Source organism: Hippocampus bargibanti, linkage group LG15 (assembly GCF_051943395.1).
Source record: "Hippocampus bargibanti isolate YZ-2025 linkage group LG15, ASM5194339v1, whole genome shotgun sequence".
In the NCBI taxonomy this organism is placed as follows: domain Eukaryota; kingdom Metazoa; phylum Chordata; class Actinopteri; order Syngnathiformes; family Syngnathidae; genus Hippocampus; species Hippocampus bargibanti.
Window position 1 is genome coordinate 9,506,087 of NC_142748.1, and position 26,853 is coordinate 9,532,939.

At 45.9% G+C, this 26,853-nt stretch overlaps 2 protein-coding genes across 4 annotated transcripts in view; one reads left to right on the forward strand and one right to left on the reverse strand.

The window, feature by feature from the left end:
• Positions 1-123: 123 nt before the first annotated feature.
• On the reverse strand, positions 124-2,323 carry chac2 (ChaC glutathione specific gamma-glutamylcyclotransferase 2). The gene is made up of 3 exons (XM_089015780.1): positions 1,925-2,323; positions 1,497-1,532; positions 124-808 (listed from the first exon to the last, which is right to left on the reverse strand). Exons 1-3 carry the CDS (start codon positions 2,057-2,059, stop codon positions 434-436), a joined length of 546 nt encoding a protein of 181 aa, XP_088871906.1. The 5' UTR covers positions 2,060-2,323; the 3' UTR covers positions 124-433.
• A 5,898-nt stretch (positions 2,324-8,221) lies between these two features.
• Positions 8,222-26,853, forward strand: part of LOC148887663 (neurexin-1a-like) — a 41,298-nt gene continuing 22,666 nt past the window's right edge. The window contains exons 1-5 of one of the 3 annotated variants that reach the window (XM_089015774.1): positions 8,222-8,954; positions 15,684-15,701; positions 16,927-16,956; positions 25,213-25,514; positions 26,381-26,404. In XM_089015774.1, the coding sequence (XP_088871900.1) occupies positions 8,222-8,954; positions 15,684-15,701; positions 16,927-16,956; positions 25,213-25,514; positions 26,381-26,404 (1,107 nt within the window). The remainder of the gene's footprint in view (positions 8,955-15,683; positions 15,702-16,926; positions 16,957-25,212; positions 25,515-26,380; positions 26,405-26,853) is intronic. The other 2 variants (XM_089015775.1, XM_089015776.1) reach the window with 2 other exon arrangements.

Below are 26,853 nucleotides of genomic sequence, written 5' to 3' on the forward strand. Positions count from 1 at the left end.
TTGAATAAATTGATCTGCAATTGTGCCCAGAGATGTTCCTCTTTTAAGTCAATGTTGCAGAAAAGTCCGTTTGGCTCAAGCGCTCAACTTCGCAAAAGAAAAGTCGCCGTTTCAAACCGGACGTCCAGGTAAGACTAATTTATTGTTTTGCATGTATGAACAAACACTTGCGTAATACAGATGATTGTAACCATTTTTTTGGGGCCTTTTCAGGGTGCGGTTCGAAAAACACATTCAGGCAGCTAATTTACCTTTGCTCTATTTGCCACTATTACGAAACACATGCAAAACCCTGAGGCTAATATTGTGGTATCGTAAAGTAGTGCTTTCAAACTGAGTAACCTGACATCCGAGTAAATCTAGAGATTTTTTTTTTTTTTTTTTTTTTTTTGTTCTCCGGGGGGAAAAATGGCGGATCGTGGACTTCTTCTAATTATGTTGACTCGTCTTCTAGTCTTTGGCGTACAAGCATCTCCAAGCCAAACAAATGCGTGTCGTCGTCCTCGGGCAAGATGTTCCTGACGGCGTCGGCCAGCTGAAAGAGATACTCCGTATTCCGTCCGCTGGGCCCCGTGGAGGCTACGATCTGATTTGCTATCTCCTCCAAGGGGGCGGGGCCCAGATAGTCGGGGTTGTCCTGCGAGCCGATGTAAAGTAGCGTCTGGCAGGGCGGAGGCGTCAATGGCGGTCGAGGGTTGAAAGCCACGGCCATCGCGCGGTAGCCCCCCTTTTCTCGATGGTCTAGTTGGCTCTTCACTTCCTGTTCCCGGCCGGTGGGGAGCTTGTAGGCCACGCCCCAAACGCGACCCTGATTCATTGTGATCATAAATAGGCGTGTAAACATTTGCGCTTATTCCCATTTTTTGATTTGACGTGCAAAAGCAAGGCTAACTTACTCAACTATATGCATCAATATTCAAAGATATGCATCGCTTCTCTCTTCAATGCAAATTTTCTAAGCGTTATCGCCTCCCCCAGATGAGTGGGAAAAATTATCTCCCATCCAAGGTCGCAGTATGAGGCGTCATCCACGCTTTCGTTTCAGCGGGATACGAGATAGCATCTTTTATTTTTTATTTTTGACCTTGGTGCAGTTTGACAAAGGAGCTCTTTTGTATGCTGCTCGGGTCAGAAGATGCGCTCGTACAAGTGACAGCTTACAAGGTAGTAAACGTTAGGATCGTCAGCCGCTAATTGGCGTTTTACGGCTGTATAACGACGCGTTGTTTCATTAATCTTCATCTGCTATGATAGGAAAGGTGAAAGGAAGTTGATGTCGTAAACGTCCGGCCTTGTAATCAAATGTGGAAAGACTAACGTGATGCTCTTCTGATAAAATAACAAAATATTCACTGCAGTATTTATAATTGGATGTCTTTAAATTTGGGCTACTTTTTACTTTTGTGACAAAAAGCTCACTTTTCCGACCAACTATTTCTGTTAAATAACCGTTTTATTTCCACACGGCTAATTTTGATTCGCTGCCGTAGCCTTACCTCGGGGTCCTCCACCAGTGTCACCACGCGACCGGGCTGTGAAAAGAAAAGGTCAATTATGCAATTAAATTTCTTTTTTAATTACTTTTTCGCAGTATCCTTGACAAACCAGCTAACTTCAACTGAAAGGAAACTAATGTTAAAATTAAACTTTATCAACTAAAAGTGGTCAGGTAAGGCACTTGTTTTTTTTAAAGCAATGGTCTCTCAAAATCAAATTCCCATTTCTTTCAGTAATTGGTTGAGTCATTGCAATGTAATAGACAAGTGCAATTGAATTATGACCATGACATTGTTTTATATTCTACGAATGACACGCAGATGTCAAAATAAACAAGTGTTATTTCCACAGTATCTTGCCATACTAGAGATTTTTGTGCGATGATGCAATATGACGTGTAGTAACGCACATGTGACGTCATACTCACTTTCCCTGGTACTCCGCGGTGGTCGGTGCTGCCTTGCCAAAAGCGACGACTGAATCCATTAATGTAACCGATTCGCGTCTCCTCGTAAGGAAAGTCCACCTTCCAAATGAGCGATCCGTAGCCAAAAACCCACATGACAACTCAAAAAATAACAAAATTACGCCGTAATGACAGAATCGCTCCAATGGAAACAAACATACGGGTCATAAAATCAGCAGCAATAATCCGGATATGACAAAGCCTGTCCAATTCGAGGTGTGTTTCTAAATCCGGTTGCGTTTCACCATTAAAGGCTCATTCGTCGGAGGGGAAGCTGTATTTTAAGGCTTAGCACTCTCTAACATCGCTACATCTGATTTATAAATTTATACTATCAATATATCTCGATGGTCATTACAGACATTTAGTGTCCAGTGCGCCAAACACGATTCGTCGTTTTATTTTGAAGTCAGTTTTGTCACAGTAGGAAATTGAGGTCAACCTAGAGCCCAGGTCACCTTTCAATACAGTATGCGATGTCGTACGCAAAAAAACATTTTTTCGGGTCCCCGTTCCATGGTGATTATGATCAATTCGTCACTTTTTAAATGTTGTTGCGTCTTTTTAAAAGGCCTCTCGTTGAAGTTTTTTATGCTGTCAATGCACTTGAGATATATTCCCCATGGTTATTTCAGCAACCGGACACCAGGGGTCGCTGACTTTACCGTGAATTGCAGTATTATATTATTATGTATTCACAAAATAAACGTTATCAGGTATCATACAAACATATCTGTATTATTCTTTGCCCCGAAACACACGAATATATTTATATGCTGACACAATCTTTCTTGGCATGGTGAAATTAACTCACTTTAGGGGCTGTCTGTCCGGTGCAAGCAAGCACCCGAGTCAATGAAAGCTGTTTTGTTATTTCAAATATTTTTCCCAAGCAGATCAGATCACAAATTGATTGCATTTTAACTTATGGATGCATCATTTTATCATGTAAAAAAACTTTCAAATAGCATACCAATGTGGAAACATTGTCCCATATACATACCTTCATCCACCAACCTGAACATGATTGTAACCTTCTCAGAAGTGGAAGAATATTTAATATAAAATGTCTTTTCGCCACCATGTAGTGTTATTTATTCCACTTTAAAAAAAAACTCTGACATCCACCCAACGAACCTCGTTGATTTCTACTACTCCCGCTGCAATTGAGGTCAGGGATGGCGGTGGGTTTGATAAATGGCCCTCCAAAAAAAACCAATAGAATAACAAGTCGAAAAGCTTAATGCATGCCAAAAAAAAGACGCTCTTGATCCTGTGCCTCCCATCTTGGTAAGCGTTGATCTATTGACATCCCTGAAAGGGCGCATTGTGATCATGTACACCGTCGTGAGGCAGATAAGAAAGCCTGCGCGCTCTCAGAAGGCTGTTGAGGAAGCATTATCCTGCTAAGAACGTTCGACACTGCAGTCATGGAATCAATCCTATATTCTTCCTCCACTGTTTGGTTTGGAGAAAATGGCAATGGACCGTTAGGGCACAGAAAATACTATTTGAACCCCACGCACCCTGCCCACCACCTTTTCCCTGCATCCACCCTCAGGCAAGTGCTACCAATCCATGTGCAGACAATCAAATCAATCAAGCTTCTTCTCTTTCGTCATTAACCAATAACCCAAATCTACTGTCATTGATGGTACACTTAGATTACGGGATATCCTTCCATACTTATTTGTCACGTCCTTGTTTATGATGATACGAGTGCAGCTTTTACTACCGTAGACAAATTCCACGTGCATGTGTTGGTTACTGTACTTTATGAAAAACATGCAATTATGTGATATAAATGTGTATATTTATTTATTTATTGCATCAATGAAATTATATCTTTACATGAAGAGAACTACCGAGCGACCCATCGTCTTCTCATCTTGCCGTTGGTCTTCACACCGTAAATGAGGACGCCTTCACGGTAGGCTCAACTTATCAAATTAGGCATGCGTTTATGTAGATGCTTTGTGTGTGTGTGTGTGTGTGTGTGTGTTATCACGACAGCGCTCCCGCAGATCAATGATCCCAGTTGCTTAGCAACGAGCTGATGGCGAGGCCGATGGAGCAGGAGGAGGAGAGCGAGTGAGCATTAAAAAAAGGAAGAAGACGCGCAGATATTTTTAAAAATAAAAATGGCTGTGAACCATTTTTTAGCCCTATTTTAAAATAGATTATATGGCAGCATACATTTTAAAAAAAGTTTGTGTAGTTGTCATTAAAAGGCTTTTTGTGAAGAATTTGCAGGGGAAAAAAAATAATTGAATCAATTTTCAAGTAATATAGCAGCATGGTGAAATTGGATTGGATGTACCTTTATTCATCTCGCAGTGGAGAAATTTACATGTCACAGCAGCAAAGTTATGAAAGGAAGAGGAAAGAAAGAAGTAGAAAAACAACATACATGAGCTGCTGGAAACTCTCGCGGCCCATCTTGAAGTCAAAAGAACAAAAAAAAACACTAAATAACAAATAGACACAGAGATTCATTCATTCTTCAGCACTTGCTGTACACTATTTGTGACATGAATCAGTTCTAGATGAAAGAGGAGAGGATCAAAGCGTCCTTTTCAGCAGTGGATCAGGGACGTCATGGTGGAATGTGCACGTCTACTACAATAAACCGCAAAAGTTCAATTTTACAGTTTTCTTCATAAAATTTCCTCCTCCCAACAAAAAATAACTCAATATTATATCACTGTGTGTTCAATCTAAAATGGCCGTCATTAATTTTGAATCCCAAATTGTGGAAAAATTACCCTATCTATTTTGAGATCTGATAAAACCGGGTGGGAAGGGGGTGCGGATCCCCCAACGAGGCCCCTGTTGACTGGGTTAGAATAATACCGCCACCCATAGAGGCTCTTAAACTTTATGGAGGGTAGAAAATAGACAATTAACATCTCCTATGTCGTCGCCATAGTAACCTTCATCTCCCTGCTCACCCGTCCTGAACCGTGAGCCCCATATATATATAAATATATATATACAATATATTTAAAAAACACACAGTGTGGCTTTGTTTGGTGCCTGTCAGTCACTCCATCTGCCGATCGGTCGGGTGCTAATTCCTGCTGAGACTTTTAATGACGTGCGAATGGACAAGGCGTCTTCTGTGTATATATCCAAGTTAGCGCGCATGTGCTAAAGCGACAATTTGCATTCCTCCGATGAGTACGACCCGTCGCCGTTGTTATAAATGAGCACGAGATCGCAGTGAGGTGACCTGACTCGCTCACCCGTCACCCACATGGCTGTTTGCACTATCGGCAAGCGGAATTAGTGAATGTACGAGCTACACGGAAACTCATTATAACGCGATTAGAGGCAAACCTTGCGTTTAATCTCATTTAGGACGCGGTGGCTGCCCATCAAGCGCAGTGGCACTAACTCAGCACCTTCCCCTCACCTCCATCACCTTTTTTTTCTCACAGCAGGTGTGTGTGTTGAGTGAGATTCCCCTCGTGGCGTGTTTTCGTGTTTTACGCATGCCGCTTCGTTCTATCCTTTCGGCAGCCCTGCAGCCAACTCAAAACGTGTGAGTGTGTGCAGAAAACTGACACACACATACACTTATGAAGTGTGGCTTGCTCATACTCAGGCTTGCATGTGCAAGGTTGCTGATGGTTGAATTTTTATTTGGGGCACTATATTCCACACACATACACACACCCAAGCAGTCCTATACGCTATATGTGCTATGTGCACAGTGACCTTCTCATTGCCCAGTAGGCGAAGAGTCGGTGTGGGGGGGGCAGTGATTTCTGTCAGCTTGTCAAAGGGAATGACGGGAATGCAGTGACGGGGGGGGGGGGGGTTGCTGGATGATGGTTGGATGGATGGATAGATGTGTCCATTATAATTCATGTGTTCTAAATAGGTGGACATTTTTCACCCAAGCTGCTAAATGTTAAAAATACTCCAAATCGGAGACTAATTGTTGGCGCTAAAATGGCGCTGGGGGGTGGGCGTTTGTATATTATTAGAAAGTAACCAATTCAAGTATATGATTGTAAGCGCGCTGCCCCAAATGCAAAGTCAGTTTGCGCGTGCGTTCTTTATGCAGTCATTTACGATCCTGTTGGGAACAACATAGCGGCGCGTCATTTACTACCACTTTTTTTGCTCCAAAAGGTCAACTTGGCCTGCGGACGGCGAGAACGGAAAGCCAAGTAGTTAGTTTGACGAAGGGGTTTTCGCTTTGCCCGTCGGAAATGCAAACGGTGCTGATGCTGAGATTGTTACCGTGGTAACCTTCCCCACAGTCCCCGTTTCCCATTTCCCCCCAACCTCCTCCCGCCCCTTTTCCACACATCAGATCGCAGCTCTTCGCGCTGGCATTTAATGTCGGCGGCGGCGGCGGGTCTCCGTGCTCTTAAATATGCTTAATATCTGCCTCACGGCCACGCCGTGTGGTCGCACACGCGCCGTTAATCAGCCCTTAATGTCTCGCCGGAGTAAATACGTCCGCGTAAGCACAGATTGGCCCAAAAGGACGCGGGGAACGGAGCTATTATTGATGGGAGTGTACGCACATTGTGTTTTCACAAGAGACAAATGCTCGATAAAGGTGCCAAATGAGAAATGAAACATGGCCAATCTTTTGTTCTTCTCAAATTTGCTATATTTAACTCGTTCACTGCCATCAAGTTGGTTGTGTTCACGCCCACAACGGCGCAAACGCCCAATTTTAGCAGCGGGTGTTTACAAAAATAACAAAAGAGAAAAACCTTGCAGCGCACTTGGAACTACATGCTAAAATCTGTCTTCCTCACACTTTTTCCTCTCTTCGTCATCTGTCTCTCTTTCCGGCTCACTGCTTCGATCACTTCTCGCCATCTGTCTCACTCTCCCACCTATCTTTCTCTCTTTTTCCTCCTCCCCCTTGTCTCTATGTTCCGCTCTCTCTTTTTCTGTCTGCGTTCGCCTCTCGCTCTGTCTCTCCTCTTTTCTTTTCCAGATCTGCTTCTCCGATTCCAACCCCTCCCACCATAGCCCCCCTCCCTCTGTTTTGCGCCCGTGTCGCTCCCTCTCCCGTCTCTCTTCACGTGACCACCTCTGGGTTTGCGCCTGTGCGGCGCGTCTTTCCTCTCTCTCGGAGCTTGATCCTCATCATCCGACTGCACCTTTTCCTCCCGCGAACCGAGAAACGGTTCGGAGGTGAAGACGCGCCGTGTGGTCAATCGTGCGCGCGTGCGGGCGATTGGACCGGTACCGCTTGGCCGCGCGGTTCACCTTCGGTGGCGGCGGCGCCGTGCGAACGGGTGGAGGGGTTGGCAGATACCACAGGATGCTGGCGAGGTAAGTGGACTCTTTGTTTGCGTTCTAAAAAGCATGCATGTGGGAAATGGATGCCAAAAGAAGGGGGGGGGGCAATTAATGTCGAGCTAGGATGGGCGAATCGCCGAGATATGAAAGCGATGGCCGCAAATTGGCAATCGATATTTCAACCGCAGTCGTTCCTGCCGTCTCAATGACCAGCATGTCGCCCCCCCTTCATCTTTTGCCTTTATTCATCGCATATGCGCGTTTGTGTGTGTGTGTGGAAGACAATTTGTTAATTCGACAATAGTCATTCTCCGCAGCGGGCCCCCCCCCCCCCACTGTGATCAAACCCTTTTAAAAAAGCGCAAAGGGGGAGACAAAAAGGCTCAACGGTGCCGCAAGATGTCGTATTGATCCGATAGCCATGCAAAAATAAAAAGGTTATTTTGGAAAAGGGGGTGGAGTGGCGTTATATAGGGAGTTCTTATCAGCCATGAAAAGCCACTTTGAGTCCATATATGCGTGTAATTGTCAAGTCACTTGATTGGCTCATTTTGGTTTCTCGGCAGGTGACTGGAGAAGGATGACAGGGCACACCTGATTACCCCCACAACCCCCCCCCCCCCCATACACACAACTTTGCCCTCATTGTGTAAAAAGGTCAAAGAAGAAGGAAAATCCTGCAATGACAGTGCTACTTTTCACTTTTAGTAGCGTGTGAACAACACACGTCGGTGCGAAGCTAACCTCCGTGGGGAGTTTCCTGCAAGGTGGGTCGAAGGGGGGGGGGGGGGGCAACAAGATGGAGATAGCGCCCAGCGCTCACCTGGTACGAGACCAAGACAGCCTGATGCTGTGAAAGATGAGAAAGTGGGCGTGAATGCGACCCAGGAGCCAGGGTTTTTGACGTAAAGCGCCATGAGGCTAGCTGTCCAGCTCTAGCCTCCCCCCGACCCCCCCGACCTAACCCCCCCATCAAGCGTGTGTATGAGTGTGACGGCCATGTGCGCCTGGGCGGCGGCCCCTCTGCTCTTCCTGGGCCTTTGCCTTTGCAGCGCGGGGGGACGGGCCCACGGCCAGATGCTGGAATTCGGCGGCGTGTCCAGCCAGTGGGGGCGCTTCCCCGTGTGGAACGCCTGCTGCGAAAGCGTGCTGAGCTTCAGCCTGCGGACGCGCAGCCAGGAGGGCCTTCTGCTCTACCTGGACGACGAGGGCTTCTGCGACTTCCTGGAGTTGCTGCTCCTGCGCGGCCACCTGCGCCTGCGCTTCTCCATCTTCTGCGCCGAGCCGGCCGAGTTGCGCTCGGGCGTGGCGGTCGGCGACGGCCGCTGGCACGCCGTGCGCGTGCGGCGGGACTGGAAGAACACCTCGCTGGAAGTGGACGGGCGGCTGGAGGGCTGGGCCGAGGTGAAGAGCAAACGGAGAGACATGACGGTGTTCAGCCACACCTACGTGGGCGGGGTGACTGCCGAGCTGCGGGCCTCGCCCCTGCGCCTCACCGCCCCCTCGGTGCGAGACCACCCGGCCTTCCGGGGCTGGATGGGGGCGCTGAGCATCAACGGCTCGCTGGCCGCGCTGGACGCCTCCGAGGGCGTGACGGTGACGGCGGGCTGCGGGCCGGAGGGCCGCTGCCAGAACGGCGGCGTCTGCAGCCTCGTCGACGACCGCGCCGTCTGCGACTGCTCCGACACCGGTTACCAAGGCAACGACTGCAGTGAAGGTAAGCCGCGAGAACCCCCGTTGACCACCTTGACATGCATCCCGCGGGTACACGCAAACCATCGCGGTCCATATGCGGGGAAAGCTCGGTTATGACGATGCTAAGGAACTTTGTCGAACTAATTGAGGAGTTTCATGGCATGCTTCCGGCATCTGCGGACAAATTTGAAGTGACTGTCAAACCCTTATGACCTTAAACGACTCCCGATGAACCCCGACAGGGCAACTCATCCGTAGACATCCCCTGTGAAATAAGTCACGAGTCACTCACAAGACCACGCCCCCTCAAGGCACACGTCCAACCCCATATACAGGAACAGATACAGTTTATTTCGGTGCCATCTATTCTGTTCTAATCTTTTGGTGGATTGCGCCAGAAATGAGATTTTAACACATTTCCTTGACATGTATTATTACTTTCATATTAGGCTGGGTTTTGGATTGGATTGGATTGGATTGGATTTGCCTTTATTAGTCTCACAGTGGAGAAATTTACATTTCACAGCAGCAAAGTGATGAAATGAATGAAAAAAAGAAATACATGAGCTGCTGGAAAGGCAGCCGCTCTCGCCGTCAAAAGAACAACAAAAAAAACTAAATAACAAATAATAAGACAACATGACAAACAAAGACACAGAGAGTGATTCATTCTTCAGGACTTGCTGTACCCTCTTTGTGATGACATGAAGCAGTTCTAGATGAAAGAAGAGAGGGCGCCATCTCATGGCATCTTAGCGAAGTGAGCGTAGTGGCGGATTTGTTTGCAAATTTTTCTTTAAACAAGGTTACACGCGAACCGAGTTTTCACCGTAGATGGGCTCGTCACACACACACACACACAAAAACGTCTGCATTTTTCACAGCGCCGCAGCCTCTCTCGGTGTCTGTGGACCGGCAGCCTTCACAAACATGACAGGCGGCGCATTCTAATGGCGCCGTAAATGGATTTCTTGTTGCGGCGCCGGCCAATTATTTAATATGTGGACCTCGCCTCCTCCTCCGCCGCCGTCGTCGTGATTCCCAACCACCGCCGTTGTTGAGGGAAATGATCAAATTATCCAGCTTTGTTTGAAAGAAATGTCTTCTGACGCTCGCATTAATGGGACTTGAAGTAAAAAGCAAGAGTCGAACAGTTCCATCTTTTTTTTGGTAGAAATTTACCATAGTTACATTTATCCCGATTAACTCATTCACTGCCGGACGATGTGCAAAAGTGTGTCCACCCCAGTGCCAGTGTTTTTGTCATTTTCACTCAAATTGCAGGACCCGCAGAATATTGATTTTTAGGATGACATAAACATTCAATTCAGTGTAAGAAACCTTAGATTTTCTTCTTTCATCAGAAAAAAAATAGTTAATTCCCAAGTTATATGGGTCTGGAGTTATCTGAGCTTGAAAAAGGAGCGGCTGTCCAAAATACAATGCAATACATAAGTATTGATTTATATAGCGCTTTAATAACAGCTGACGCTGGAACAAAGCGCTAACATGGACTAAAGACAAATGTTGCCCCCTCGTGGAAGGGAAAAAAACATCGCCAGAGGTCTGACCAGCGTTTTATCGGCACCCCACAAGAAAAAACTAAGCCCGAATAAATTCGGGAAGGGCAGCGAATGAGTTAACATTGCGTTTGTGGAATCAAGCCATGAAATCCATACCCTAGTTTCATGTTGGTGGCCATTTTGTCGCTGAACTGAAAACGATGTCGCAAACCAAGACAGGATCGTTTCTCCTTTGATGTTTTGTGATATTTTTTATGTGGCGGCGAGCCAACAGATTTGTCGACGTGCCTTGATCCGCCCGCCTTTTGTGAAGCATAGCATTGCGCTAGTCGAAGCGGAAGAAACTGCTCCCATTGGTTGCACTTGAATTGGACTTGAGCTACTTCCATGCCTGTCACCCGCTAATGCATTCCCATCGATCCGGCTACCCCCCACAAGCCCTGCCCCCACACCAAAGCTGAACAGACCATCTTTTAGCCTGCCGATACTTTGAAGACACCTACGTGCCCGTTTAAAAATGAGAATCGCGCTTCAGAGACGCCGAATATTGGTCGTTTGGGTCTGCACCAAATTGCATTGAGATTCATGTATTCAATCAGAAGAAGCGAAGCGAAGAAGCAGACAAGGTACAACAGGAGTAAATATTTTGTTCCTCACTGGATGTATTCTTGCGGCCTTCTTGTTTAATACGGTCAAATCCGCCTCAGGCCAAAACAAGTGCCACTAGAAGGAATCTTATTTTATGGTGAGTCCTGCGTGTAGCAGTAGGCGGCCATAGTCCTCCAGCCACTTTTGATCCTGCTCACCATGCGATTACAAAAATGAAGCTAAACAAAAAAAAATCCCAACAAGCCCCCGCACACATGTTTTCACGGCAGATCTTCCAAAGCTTTGCCTTTTCATGTGAAGTAGCATCGGCAAAATAGCTTTACATTTTGCCATAGTTGGATCCACTTTAGGGGAATTAGCAGATGCATAACCCCCCCCCCCCCCCCCCCCCAAACATTTAAAACATGGTTAATATGACTTGCTAATTTGATTTGATGAATTCACGTGCAAAAAGCCCTAAAATGCCTTTTGGATTGGATTAGCCTTATTAGTCTCACAGTGGAGAAATTTACATTTTACACCAGCAAAGTGTTAAAAGTAAGAGGAATGGAAAGAAAGAAGTAGAAAAACAAAATAGAGGAGCTGCTGTAAAGGTAGCCACTCTCGCGGTGCCATCTTGAAGTCAAAACAACAACAATAAAAAACTCGAAAAGCAAATATGACACAACAAAAAAAGACAGACAGTTATTCAATCTTAAGCACTTTCCGCACTTAAGCACTCTCCTATCCCACATAAATCCGCTTCAATTCCAACCCGCGACCGTTCCATATATGCATTTTGTAGATAAAAAAAACAAAATAGAGCCATGTCTACCTAGAAAAACACCTTTGGCAAAAAAATGTCAATCCGACACCTTCACACCCCTACGCACCTCCCTTTCGACACCCCCCCAGTATCCCCCCCATACATACACAAATTACCCAGAGCCTTTAGTACAGACTGGCCAGTGTTACCATGGAGACAGCACTAATAGGGTAGACCTCATGCCGGCAGCGTCTCTCCGTCCTTGTGCTTCCTGTCGCCATCGCTATTCCTTTGCCCCCTAACCAATTCCTCATCAGTCCTGTCGCGACCTAAAGTTAGCGCCTGTTTCGAAAGACTTAAGGCAATCGGTGTTCTTTTACAAAGAAATCTGCGATTAGCGAACCCACCAAAAATATGTTGGTGGGTTCGCCATTTTTTAAAAATATAGATTTCGATTTATCCCCTTATCATTGCGAGGTGTTTTAAATGCAGATGACCTCAAATAACATAACGTTCAGCTTTACAGACGCCACACGGGCAACAAGTGGATGCTTTCAATTACAACAAAGATAATTACATCAGACGACTTGCACCGCCTGCTGCGTTTCTCCATTAGCCGCGAGGCTTTGTTTCGTGTTTTTTTTTTGTAAATCGAATGAAGATGTGATGAGGCAAACGTTTCGTCAATTCAAAAAAACCTTGAAATCGCAGTAATTGTTGGCCATTCAAGGGCGGTGAATGCGCAGTTGCGGCGCCATCTTTTGCGTTTACAAGGCGAGAAAGGGAAGCCGAAGCGTTGATCGATGGCCCTGCAGAAGCTCGGGAATTACATGCAGTTACACACCCGCGCCGCCGCGGCCGAACGTATTAGCTGTCGGGCGGCTTTTGTGGACGTGCGTTTTACACCCGGGCTGAGATGCAACGTGCGACGGCGACTTTTAATGGCCTCTTTCATTTGCATACAGATGGATTCGCATTTCGATTGCGATTGATGTTGCCGCCGGGAAGCGGGGCGCTTTAATAGCGGACGTCCCTTGAAAATGCAAGTGGGGGTGTTGAGGTGGGGGGGTTGATTTAGTTTGCAACGTTTTGTCGCACGCTAGGCTGAGAAAACGGTGAGTGTTTCCGTTGCTTGTTTTAATTAACTCATTTACTGCCATTCACAAATTTATTCAGGAATTGAAAATATGACGTAGAGCGCCATTCCCGTATTTGTTCGGATTGTGGTTTTTCTTGCGAGGGGTGTCGATAAAGCGTTGGTCAGACTTCTGGCAATGGTTTTTCCCTTCCACAAGGGGGCAGAAATTCCCTTTTGTCCATGTTAGCGCTTTTTTTCCAGCTTCAGATGTTGTTCAAGCACTATATCAACCAATCGTTACTTATTGCATTATATTTTGGACACCTGCCCTCATTTCAATCTCATCTAACTCCAGCCCCATATAATTTAGGAATTAATTCTTTTTCTTCTGATGAAAAAAAGAGAGTCTAAGGTTTCTTAAGCAGTTTCTTATGTAGTCCTGAAACTCAATATTTTGTGGGTCCAGGAATTCAAGTGACAATGACAAAAGCCCTGGCACTGGAGTGGACACATTTTTGCACATGGTCTGGCAGTGAATTAGTTAATTATGTTCCCTGATTTGGCGTTTTCTTTGCGAGTCGGCCTTTTCGGGGAAAGAAATCTGTCGATGTTAACGCGGCGGACCAGCTGGCACGTTTCAAGCCAGAAATCTTGGCCGGGATTTGTCTCTGAGTGTTACGCAATCCGGCTGTAATGGAGCAAAAAGAATGTGCGTCAAGATCCAAAAGATGCAGAAAAAGGTCATTTGGTTCGTCTGCAAAATTCCAGGGTGATTAGTCACCCCGTCCAAAGATTTCTTTTTGACTTTTTGCTTTCATACGGACGACAAAAATATATATATCGACGCCTCACTCATATAATTCTTGAACAATCCATAAAGGGGCTTGATATTCCGTCACGTTACTCTTTTAGTTTGTCTCAACCAGTGGTTTATTTTGAAAGGTCGCAAGGCTCATTCGCTTTTTTTCCCCCCACTGTGGAAATGAAATGGCCGAATTATCAGCCACGGGCTTCCGCTCCGCTCTCAATTATTACTTTGTGCGCCTCGGAGCGTGTCTCCAGTCAAGAACTCCTCGGCCGTATTTGCATATGCCGGCGCGATAGCGGCGCCTCTGCAAAAAAACATATTGCTCATTAGCCAACTGCTGGCCCGTCGCTCGGAATGAGATGGCGATAAAGTCATTCGGAAACTAACGTGAAACTCAAGTGAATGACTTGAGTGGCGACTTGAGATTTTTCACATGTGTATGTCAACGTTTTAGCGGTATAAAGGGAATACGGTAGATTGTTGACACTTTCATTTACTGTTGACAGGTCCTGAAAGGTCAATATAGATTTTCTTTTAAGCGCTTGAAAAAAAAGCAGTTATGAATGCACAGTAATCCCTTGCGGATAACGGGGACCAGGACCACCCGCGATAGCCAAAAATCTGCAAAATAGTTATTATTATTATATATGTGACATGTGATAACACAGAGGGTGGTGAGAAGATGCACAGCCAATCCACATGTCTGTCAATCATACGATATTGTGCTGTCATTGGGTGACGTTAGCGATGGGAACCAATCAAGCGACACCAATGTGCAAAACCTTGGAGTCATTCGGCATTGAACATTTTTTTCCCCCCTGGAAAAAAAAAATCAGCGATACACTGAAACCGCGATAAGTGAAGTAGCGAGGGAACACTGTAATCCCCCCTGCACTACCCGGTGAAGTCACAATCAACCCAGCTCGTTATGCTCGCCTTGTCCTTGAGGCCTCGCGCGTAGTTAGCATGCTAATCACTCCCACTTACCCGTTCCCGCTACGTTAATAGCGCAAGGGCACAAACGCACACGTAAATACAGGTAACATCCGACTTATTACCAGCTCGACTTACGACCACGAACTTCAGACCCTATTTTTTACATTTTTCAATTCTACGCCTAGCACCGCAAAGCGCTAGCAGGCCGGCAACGCGTAGGACAATTTTGACCAGCCAGCCAGCATCTCACGCTCGCACACCAATCGACCGTGTGATGGCACCAGAGGGGGGAGTTTGCTAGTTATTTCGCCTCTGAGTCTCTAGTCAACATTTTGAATGGATTTTGACTGACAACCATTTGGACTTACGACCGTTTGGTCGGAACGGAACTGGGTCGTAAGTCGGATTTTACCTGTACGTACGCACACAACGTCACGCCGGTGTGGAACCTTGCATGCCCCCTGCCCCCGCACTGCGACGCCATCCCTTCCTGCTATTTCACATCATTATAATGACATCATCGTTGTGTGTGTGTGTGTGTGTGTGTGTGTGCGTGTGTGTGTGCGTGTGCGTGTGTGTGTGTGTGTGTGTGTGTGTGTGTGTGTGTGTGTGTGTGTGTGTGTGTGTGTGTGTGTGTGTGTGTGTGTGTGAGTGTGTGTGCGCATCTATGCCCAAGCCCATGCGCGCATGTTATCTGTCGGGGTGGGTTCGAGGGAAACGAAGCGGCCTCAAGGTAAGTTTGGGTGACCTGCTCTCCGACCCGAAGCGGCAGGTAAGTACGTGTACGATGGTGCTCTCTACTCACAAGTGTGTGAGGAAGTGAATCCACATTTGATTAGTTTTTATTTTTTTAATGCAACTGTATGTGTGCGTGTGGGCCAAACTAATATTAGGCGTCTGCATGCGCGTTGCCGCGACAACCCCAGATCGGTGTGCATGTACAGTAAGTAGTAGCCATGGTAACCCGACGACTTGGCATGCATGTTAATGAATGTCTGTCTCTCTCTCTTCTCGCCTGGCCGTGACACCTCCCCCTTGCCCCCCTGCCACAGAGCACAGCTACACCCCAGGTAGGTCGTCCATGATCTTCTCCAGCTGCTTGATGCTGACGCCGTGTTTTCCTCACATAGCGGGCGCTGATGTGTACCAGAAATAGGAAGTGAAAATGTTCAGTGAGAATGTTGAGTTTTAGGACTACATAAACATTCAATGCAGCGTAAGAAACCTTAGATTCCCTTCTTTCATCAGAAAAAAAAAATCATAAATTATATGGGTCTGGAGTTATCTGAGCTTGAAATGGGGGCAGCTGTACAAAATACAATACACATTGATTTATATAGCGCTTTCCCGACAGCTGAAGCTGGAACAAAGCGCAAACATGGACAAAAAGGGAAATGCTGCCCCTTGTGGAACATTGCCAGAGTTCTGACCAGCGTTTTATCGGCACCCAAGCATGAAAAACCGAAACCCGAACAAATTCAGGAATGGCACTCTACGTCATATTTTCACTTCTCGAATAAATTCGCCAATTGTCCAGTCAGTGAGCGCAAATGAAGAAACTCCTTTATCAAAGTGAGCGCCTTACTCTGTTGTGTATTTTTGCTATTTTTATCGTCTGTAAAATCAGCATCAAATGCACCTTACTAATAATCACCATCCGATGGTCTCTACAATGATCACAAAATGAGACCCAACATGTCTTTGGGTATAAATAAGCACCTTACCTTCTAATCAATGCCCTACTGTTGAGTAAGCAAAGGCAAATGAAGCTCATTTGTCTGGTTTTAGCGCCTTACTCCTAAAATGTCGCCCGCTATATGAGGAAATGCAGCATTCATCGATTCGTTCGGTCTCTTGTCGTTTGTCGTTTCATTTGCTCATTCGTGTAGAAAAGTTCCATTGTAGCTGCTATCATTTTTATTTATTTTTTTTGTCACTACATCCGTCATCATACGTCTTTGCTTTTTTTCTCGGCTTACTCGAAATGCACGGTGTGGCCATATAAAAGCTAAAAGCCGAGTGGGTAAGTGCTACGTTTCTCCGTTTCTCAAGGTGACATTTTGTTAGCCGCTCACGCAGTAACCAAGCACACGTTAGCAATCAGCTCGGCTTGCCGCAACGCCGGCAGTGAGTGGACGCCTTCGCAGTGAGATCTTTGTAGTCGTTTCCACGCATGCGTTTCATTTAGCGTGTTAATTTAACACCCCCCTCCACACCCGATCGCCTGACCCCCCCCCCACCCCCCACCCCACATGATCCTTTGCTGTGCTGACTGTGCTCTTGTTTTCCTTTAAGGTCTGGCACACCTGATGATTGGCGACCAAGGTATGGGCTCTTTTTTTCTACTTCCTCTTGTTATTCTGCTACATACCATCCACGTCCACCCCCAACCTTCCAACACGTGCACACAGACACACACATGACCCCCCCCCCCACCCCTGCCGCCCCACCACCCTTCTCCATCTTCACCATCACATGGCGCAGTTATCTCTTTAGGCGCAGGACCAAGGTCAGTTCTTTCCAGTAATCACGTTTTTTCCCCCTTTGCTGCCTTCTCCCTTGTAACTCATTCACTGCTAAACAATGTACAAAAATGTGTCCACTCCAGTGCCAGGGTTTTTGTCATTTTCACTCTAATTCTAGGACACACAGTATATTGAATTTTAGGACGACATAAACATTCAATACAGCGAGACACAGAGAGCAACTTCTGGCCAGCTCATTTCATTAGGAACAGCAGTGCGTCACTTGTACCTTGTCTAGTGACATGGGAGCGAGCACCTTTGCATTGCTTGGCTGCTTTCATGGTTTTTTTTTTTTTCGGGGGGGGGGGGGGGGTGTGCTTCATGCTTCCACCTCTGCAGTCATCATCCTGTGTGTGTTTGTGCATATCTATGCGTACATGTGGAGAAATGTGGCAACTCTCCCAGAATGGGCATTCATTCCCCTGCGCTTTTTTATCTCCTTCCATGATGTTGGGGGTATGTGGGAGGAAAAAATGGGTGGGGCGGCGTGTAATCTTGAGTTAGGTGATTTCTTCCCCCCCACTCATTTGTTTTTTTTTTACACGGCCCAAAAACAAGTGTCATAGCTACTCTACTGACTCACAATGTTAAATGTTTGGTTTACTATATGTATATATATATGAAACTTCCCCCCACTCCGATATTAATATTTGAACATGCAGGTAAGCCGCCAGTGCATGCACGTGCTTGATCGCGTGCATGTGTGACGTTGCCCCTGATGATTGCAAGGAAAGTGGGGGTGGGGGGTTCCAAATGGTAGGTGCCGCGCCGCATGGCTCCGATGATTGCGCTGTTTGTCTCACATGACCCCCCCCCCCCCCCCTCAGTCCCAATGCGACCTTTGATTAGACTCGCCAACGTGAGGACGGTTTGCCCGCTTGGATGAAAGAAGCGGAGGACGGAAATAGCTTGAATACGGCGCAAATGATGCCCGTAATCAGCAATGGTGGTGTCACGATTCAAAAGCGCTTTTTTTTTCTTTGGTTTTTGGATTGCCTGCTGGATGATTGAGTCCTCGAAAAGTGAGCGCCACTGAAAGTGCAATGGCTTCATCCTCCTTCGCATTTTGTAATATTTCAACCAGTATTAGTTTTAGTTCATGGGGGAAAAAAATACAAACGTTTTTGAATGATTAAATGAATACAAAAAATACATAAATGAATACATTAATATATAAATCCAGATGTAAATAAATATGAAAATAAATAAACATGTAGGTAAAAAAAAATTACATTTGCAGGTATAGTATGTATATAAATTTGTAAACACGTAAATAAGGAAATAAACACAGAAAAAAATGAATAAATGTGTAAATGTGTAAATACGTAAGAAAATAAATATGGATATAATATGTATGTAAAAAAATAAATACATACATACATAAACACGTAAATAAATAACTAAATAAATGAAAAAATGTGTAAATATGTCAAGAAATAAATGTGGGAATATGTCAGTAACGAAATAACTTAATAAATAAATTCGTAAATGAATACGTAAACACGTAAATAAATAAATATGTAAATAAATACATTAATTAATAGATACATAAATAAATATGTCAGTAAATAAATAAATAAATAAATAAATGAACAAATAAACAAATATGTCAGTAAATAAATAAATACATGCATGTATGCATACATACATAAAAATAACTAAATCAATCGGTCACTGTAATTATTTAGGGTGAGCTGATTATGCTGTGTAACGTGGTAACCTAGATCCAAGTTTTTTGTTCATTTTTTTAGTGCAGTAGAACTTTTCTGCAGGGGTTCGACCCCCCCCCCCCCTCGAGTCGCACCCCCTCCTCTATCTGCGAAGGTCGTAAAACGGTGCCGCCGGAGCCTCGTCTAGGTTAGCTGGGTGTGAAGAGGCTTTCTAAGTGAGGAGCCCGCAAAGCCCAAATGACTTTATTTGGCAGTAGGGGGGTGAGTGTCTTTGAAAGATATATACCACGCGTGTCTGCGAGCGGGAGGAATTGAGGAAAAGGCGAGGGAGAGGAATTTAAAGGGGGGGGGGTGGCGGCGGCGGTAGTGATAAAACCAGCCGCTTCGCCTCCCTGTGATGTGCGGCGAGTGGCGGTATCTGCAAAGGCGCAGCAATGCTCCGGGGGCGTCGCTATTTTGGCCCCTGGGGGTGAGATGAGGGGGAGAGGGGCTGCCCTTATGGCGAGTCCCCAGACCTTTCCTCACCTCCTACGTATAAAAACACTACTATTGTTCTGCCCAGGGAGAAAAAAAACATTCCCTTGCGCGTCAGAGTAGCTGCCAACGCCAATTGTTAGGTTACGACATTGCACAATAAAGTCAATATTTAATATTTCCTTTTGCAAAACATCGAGAATCTGCGCATTATTTCTCCTTATTCCTCCTTCCAAATCCAAAGCGACTAATTTCCTGCCGATGTTATTTCCGTTTATTCAGATCATTCATTCCGGTTGACCGATCGTCAATCCACGGCCATTTTTTGTCCTTCCGGGAACTGTTTGCAAAGTCTTGCGGGCTCTTGCGGCCATTGCGCCGTCGACCGAAGCGTCCCCAACGTGCGCCTAGTGTGTCGTTTGGCTTGTTTATCCTGATTAACGTTGCGCGCTACCTCTCGAGCCCGTTTGTCCGCTTAATGGCGCTCGCTCGGTCGCCGGTGGAGGGTTTTTCTGCGCCCGGCGTCGTCGAGTGGTCATCCAGATGACCTTTAAACGTGTACATGAAGACCGAATTACACGTGCGCGCTCAACGCTGGCACACGGTAACCTTTAAAGAGGGCCTGCTGAGTAGGTGAGGGGGGCCTGCATTTGTGTGTTGGTGTGTGTGTAAATATGCATGAGTAAGGCCGCCCGCACAAATTCTTCACGGTCAGCAGACGAAAAGCGCGTGAGCGAGGACGAAATGCGCGTGTGAGAGCGCCTGGTGCGAGCGTTAGCAAAGCTCAAGGGAGGCGGCGGCTTGTGAGTCATCGCTTGTGACACACAAAGCGTCGGCAAGACACCCCCCCCCCAACTCTCTCCAACGAACGCGCACAGATGGACGGGCGCTTCGCCGGTGCGTTTGTGTCCAAAATGGGCCTCTTGTCTTTCCCTACCGCCTCCTCTTCGCTCCGGGATTCGCGCACACGCACGAAAAGCTCTTTGCTGACGCCGCCATATGCCCGCGCGAGGCTGATAACAGGCGCCAAAACGCAGAGAACCAGTCGGTACCAGTAAGGTACAGCATGTTCTGTACCTCATCCTCATAATAATAGTCGCACGGATCCCATTTGCATTTATTGCGTTGTATTTTGGACTGCTACCCCCATTTCAAGCTCATATAACTCCAGAGCCATAGCCTTTAGGAATTAACTCTTTTTTTCTGATGAAAGAAGATCATCTAACGTTTCTTACGCAGCGTTGAATGTTTATGTTGTCCTAAAACTCAATATTCTCTGGCGCCTGGGCTTTGAGTGACAATGACAAAAACCCTCCACATCGTCTGGCAGTGAATGAGTTAAAGATGGAAATTAAGTGCATACATTTGCATTCCACTTTGTTTTTCTGCATGCGAGCTAATGTTGTAAAAGTAGTTTGGTGGCACTGAGTCATTTTTATGACCTGTGTTGAATCATAGTACCATTTTTTTTAATTAATAGTTATTTATGCATCATGCATTCATGATGTTATACATGCAAAATGCATGGCGTTGGTGCTTTATCATATTAATTAATCATATTAAAAACATAATAGCAATGTTCTGTTATTTTCTCACCTATGTGACAGTTACAATATGTTTCCAGTCAAAAAAATATATATTTTTTGAACATGTTAATGACCGAGCCCCATTTAGTGGCGCCCGCAGATAGACGTCGGCCATCTTGGCGCCGGAGAGTCGTAAATGAGGGAGGCAAAAAAAAGTGTAGCCAAGCGATGCTGAGCGCAGATACGACTGGAGAAGGTCGGAGACACAAAAGGGAGACAGGAAGTTGAGATTAGACTGCAGGGAATCATCGGCGATGCAGATGCCTCCACCCGAGCTGCTGACGCACACGCTCGCTCACACTCCTTTTGTCTTTCACACTTTTTTTTGTTTGTTTTTAATAGCCTCATTGCGGGATTTTTCCACTTGCTTATGTGTCACCACAAAGCTTTTTTACAACCCCCCCACGCACACAATAATTTCATTGCACCTACAATGCCACACTGCAATCGGCGATTCACTCCAATGCCCCATCTGGCATTTGAAGTTCATTTCTTTGCTGTTTGCCAACACACACATACATGCGCACAACTACATAAAAACTCAATTATTTTTGGCGCATGTCTGATATTAATACAACAACTGAAATAGCCACGGCATCCATTAAAGACCCCATTTCATCCCCCCCGTCCCCCCATTGGAATGAGCTTGCTTATTAGTTGCGAACAAAACGGCTTCATCAAGCATGTGTGTGCATGTGTGTGTGACTAAAAAGGATGAAAGTAGCTGTGATCTTATCCCGCTTTAAAACAAACACATTGTTCCGCCCGCAGACATTGTCATGGAAACAAGCCGGTTTCCCAGGGTACCAACGGGGATGCGGCCAAAGCGATGGAGGGTTTAGGAAGGTGAACGCAGATCGAGATGCCCGTTCCCCCAAAATACAAAATGGAAAGCGTTCCACCTTAACTCATTCACTGCCATTCTCGAATTTATTCCCAAATTAAAAATATAACGTAAATTGCCATTCCCGAATTTGCTTGGGTGCCGATAAAACACTGGCCATGGCCTCTAGCAATGTTTCCCCTTCCACAAGAGGGCAGCATTTCCCTTTTTAGCGCTTTGTTCCAGCTTCGGCTGTTGTTAAGCGCTAAATCAACCAATATGTATGTATTGCATTGTATTTTGCACAGCTGCCCTCATTTCAAGCTCATATAACTCCACACCCATATAACTTAGGAACTCACTCTTTTTTTCTGATGAAAGAAAAGAGTAAGGTTTTTTTTACACTGCATTGAATGTTTATGTATAGTCCTAAAAGTCAATATTCTGTAGGTCGTGGAATTCAAGTGACAATGACAAAAACCCTAGAACTGGAACGAATGAGTAGTTAGCGTAGTTAAAGCCAAGTCCCCTTTTCATATAAAATCTTTCAGTATTAAAAACAAGTCACGGGATCCACCGTTCTTCTCAACCAACAGCTGCCAGTGAGTGACTTCTGACAGCTTTGATTTATTTATTTATTTACCCCCCCCCCCCCCCCCCGCAACACCCCCAACAGTTTAACCGCATGCATTTGCATACATTTGCAAGCCGCTGCTCGTCTATCTGTTTGCGTTCGTTAAGCGCGTCGTTAATCCACCTGCCGGTTATTAAAGAAGCGATGCCTTCGACAGTGTGTGTGTGTGTTTGTGTGTTGATAGCAAAACTGCACCGTGGGCTAAAAACGAGCACGGGTGGGAGGGGGGGGGGGGGATTGCAGCGTGCTATCTCCACAATGACAGGGGCGCTTTGATTGAAGCCCGCCGTAGTGGGATTTACTGTAGATGGAGCTGAGGTTGTTTTTTTCTCACCCCCCCCCCCCACCCCCCGCCTGTCATTCATCCATCCTTCCTGCCCCCCCACCCTGTATACACCTCACCACCATCAGGTGCGGCGTCATGCACGCTCCCCCGACGTGCGCCCGGGTTCCTCCGTCCGCCATTTTGATTCAGTGCCGCTGCCTCACTCAATCACGACCACCCTCCCCCCCCCCCCCCCCCCCCCCCCCCCCCCTCAAAGAAATCATCCTCAATCACCCGAGTGTCATGGAAACTAAGAGAATTTAGACTGAGACAAAGACATCTGAGAAATTGTAGAATGCAGCCGATTTAGTCCTCAAAAAATCCCAGAATGCCCAAGAAATCATCTGGTATTTTTTTTGTCGAAATGCTAAATTGGATTATTTTGAAAATACGATCATCTTCCTTTTTACGACAAAATCTGTTGTGTTAAAATCAGCTTTCCGTCCAGGTTGTTGTGGCGTGTCGATCTGCGATCGGCGGCGCTTTCCATCGCCAATTACGACCAATCTTCAAAAGTGCTCATCAAACTTTTATTGCCGCTTTCGGATGCTGGATGTAAAAACGGCAATTTAGCTCGGACCATCTGTCTGATGGAAGCCCATCAAGGGGGGAGAGCAGGGGGGGGTTGTACAAGTTAGTCTGGAATTGCTTCAAAATGGCCGCTGTTGATTTTTCAGACTTTAAGTGTGTCCTGTTTTTGTTACGTTTTATTTTGTAAGGCAGCATTTCCCTCCCGCTTTGTTACTTTGTTGACACCAAGCTAAGATTGACTCACCATCCACATCAGGTGTGGCAAAAAAAGTGTGTATACCCCCCCCCCCCCCCCCCCCCCCACCACCACCACCACCTCCAACCGGCAGATGCTGTAGACGTGCCGCCGATGTTGAGGATTTGCGACAGCAAGTGTGAGCGTTTCGGGGTCACGGAACGCCGGCGATGCTTTTACGCGCGTTGTTGTTTGCCTCTGTAAATTTACCCGTGGAAGGGAGGCTGTTAAGACCTCACCAGCACATAAATAACTGATACACACGCACACATAAACACACACACACAGATACCCGACACTCAGTTCATATTGGCACTTGATTTTTTTTTCCACTTCTTCACATTAAACGAGGACAATTTTCCATAATGGGCTTTTGAATTGTGACACAGTCTAGCTAAGCTACACACCCCCCCCCCCCCCCCCGGCCCCCCAGTATCCCCCCCCCCCCACCTTCATTATTCTGTCCGTTCTCCTCACTGGTGTATTTGCAGGCCCGTTCTCCATAACATGCTATTTACACTTGACTCGATTTATTAGACGGGCGCCCCTTCCTCTTGCCTCCTTACCCCGACGTGACCCGTACGCAAGATGGCGGCTCACCACCCTGGCTTGTGTATGCAACGCTCGGTGCCTTGACAAGAGGCCCCAGAGAGCGTAAGGATGATACATTGCCAAACGAGCTAATGTCCTTGAGGGGAGGGGGGGGTCGCCAATGGCGTCCCGGGCGAGCCGCCACGCCATCGGTCGAATTCTAATTGGTCGCTTGTGCTGCGTTTGGTGAACGTTTAGCTACGTCAATTGATGTTATGAATTGATTATTTTCTGTTTATGATGATTTTGATTGTTAATTTTAATCGCAAAGAAATACGATACAAATATATATATATTTTCGACGTATTTTTAACTAATTTGCTGCCATTGCCGAATTGATTTGGGAATTGAAAAATGTGACGTCGAGCGGCATTCCCGCATTTTAGTTTTTCCTTGCGGGGGTTCCGATAAAGCGCTGGTCAGACCTCTGGCAATGTTTTTCTCTTCCACAAGGGGGCAGCATTTGTCTTTTTTGCATGTTAGCACTTTGTTAGCGCTATAGCAATCAATATGTTTTTGTAATGTATTGTATTTTGTAGAGCCTCCCCCATTTCAAACTCAGATAACTCCAGACCTGTATAACTTACAAATTATTTTTTTCTGATGAAAGAAGAGCGACGAAGGTCTCTAACTGTGTATAGAATGTTCATGTAGTCCTAAAACTCAATATTGTGTGTGTCCTGCAATTTGAGTGACAATGACAAAACCCTGGCACTGGAGTGGATACATTTTAGCACATCGTCTGGCAGTGAATGAGTTAATATTATCTTTAGCCTATTTTTGTATTTTACAAGTATTTTTTTAAAATACCTTTTAGGAGAAAAAAAAATAACGGGCATTTTGTCAAGTTGTGTCCCGCTCCGGCGAAATGGCAAACTCACACAACGCTACAATTAGCGTCACAGGGCTGCGTGTGCGTTTTGAATTCGGCAGATTTGTTTGACAATAACAAACATGGGGAGCTTCTTGAAGAATATTTTCCCGCTTTTGTTCAACGCCCACCGTTTTGTCACCTCGGAGGGAAACGCATGGGGGGCAAAGGGGGCAGGAAATGTACTAATCGCTCTCATTATCTTGTCAAATGCGTTTTGTCATCTTTCTTCACTTTTATGATGTCGGAGAAAAAAAAACATGGCGATAATTATCGCGTGTTACTGAGTATTTATGTTTTTTTTTGTTGTTGACAGCGCGCGAGGAGTACGTAGCCACCTTCAAGGGCTCCGAGTTCTTCTGCTACGACCTGTCGCCCAATCCCATCCAGTCGAGCAGCGACGAGATCACGCTCTCGTTCAAAACGCTGCAGCGTAACGGGCTAATGCTGCACACGGGCAAGTCGGCCGACTACGTCAACCTGGCGCTGAAAAACGGCGCCGTGTCGCTGGTCATCAATCTGGGCTCGGGGGCATTCGAGGCCCTGGTGGAGCCCGTCAACGGAAAATTCAACGACAACGCCTGGCATGACGTCAAGGTCACCCGCAACCTCCGACAGGTAAACGCGCACGCTCACCGCGGCGCTCGCCTCCGGCAAGGATTTTCCGCTCAAATGGATTCTTGAATTGTCGCTTTTAATTTATTCGGGAATTGAAATACAGGAAGTGGAGCACCATTCCCGAATTTGTCCGGGTTTTGGGTTTTCTTGCTTGGATGCCGAAAAAGCGTTGGTCAGACCTCTGGCAATATTTTTTCTTTTCCACAAGGGGGCAGCATTAGTCTTTTGTTCATATTGGCGCTTTGTTACAGCTTCAGCTGTTGTTAAAGCGCTATATAAACCAATATGTATGTATTGAATTGTATTTTGGACATCCGCCCCCATTTCAAGCTCAGATAACTCCAAACCCGTACTATTACTTAGGAATTAACTATTTTTTTCTGATGAAAGTAGAGAGTCTCAGGTTTCTTACGCTGGATTGAATGTTGATGTAGCCCTAATACTCAATATTCTGTGGGTCCTGGAATTTGAATGACAATGGCAAAAACCCTGGCAATGCCGAAGCTGGGCTAAAATGGCCCGATCTGTTCTGGTTAGTTTTTTTGATTTTCCAGTCGTCCGCCGGCTCTAGCGGGTGAGTTTTGTCTTGTCATCCAACCGAGTGAGCGAGTGACGACGACTACTAACTTGTGACTAACCCTTCCAGCAGAACTAACTAACTAACACCATCCATGGAATGATTCATACTACTAACCTAACCTGTGCCCTTTTCCTAGCAAAAAGCCTTCTTTTTCGAGCTTTTTCCCCCCGTTTTAGTATTATTTATTTTCTCTTAACCCCCAACTTTCGTCCCCCCCCTACCCGTCCAATTCCTTCTGTTGACAGTTTTTGATTTGCTTTCCTTTCTTCCCCCCTCTCCTACAAAGCACTCAGGCATTGGACACGCTATGGTAAACAAACTCCATTGTTCGGTAGACCCCATTCTAATTGTTTGGCTTTTGACCCCCCTCCCAACCCGACCGGGCTTAAACCCCCCCTTGTGTATTTTTCTTACAACAAAACGAGTAAGCGATAAAAGTATAAGTGCGTTTTTTTTAAGCTTAAGGCAAAAACAGCCTTCCTCACCTCCCTCTACTTTATTCCCTCTTTCTCCCCCATGATCCTTTTTTTTCCAAGCCTCATGACATCTGATTGGGTCAACTTGCATGCCAGTGTGTTGCCTCCACCTTTGCATGTGCAAAAACTGACTACCGTTGCTTTTTTTTTAACGGAAATGGATCATGCCAATCTGAAATGTCCTATGTTTTGGCAAATATTCAGCTTGAACGTTTTTACTTTATTTTATTTGTATTATTTTCCTCATCTAATCATCCTCTGCGCATGGCAAATAAGCATCCAA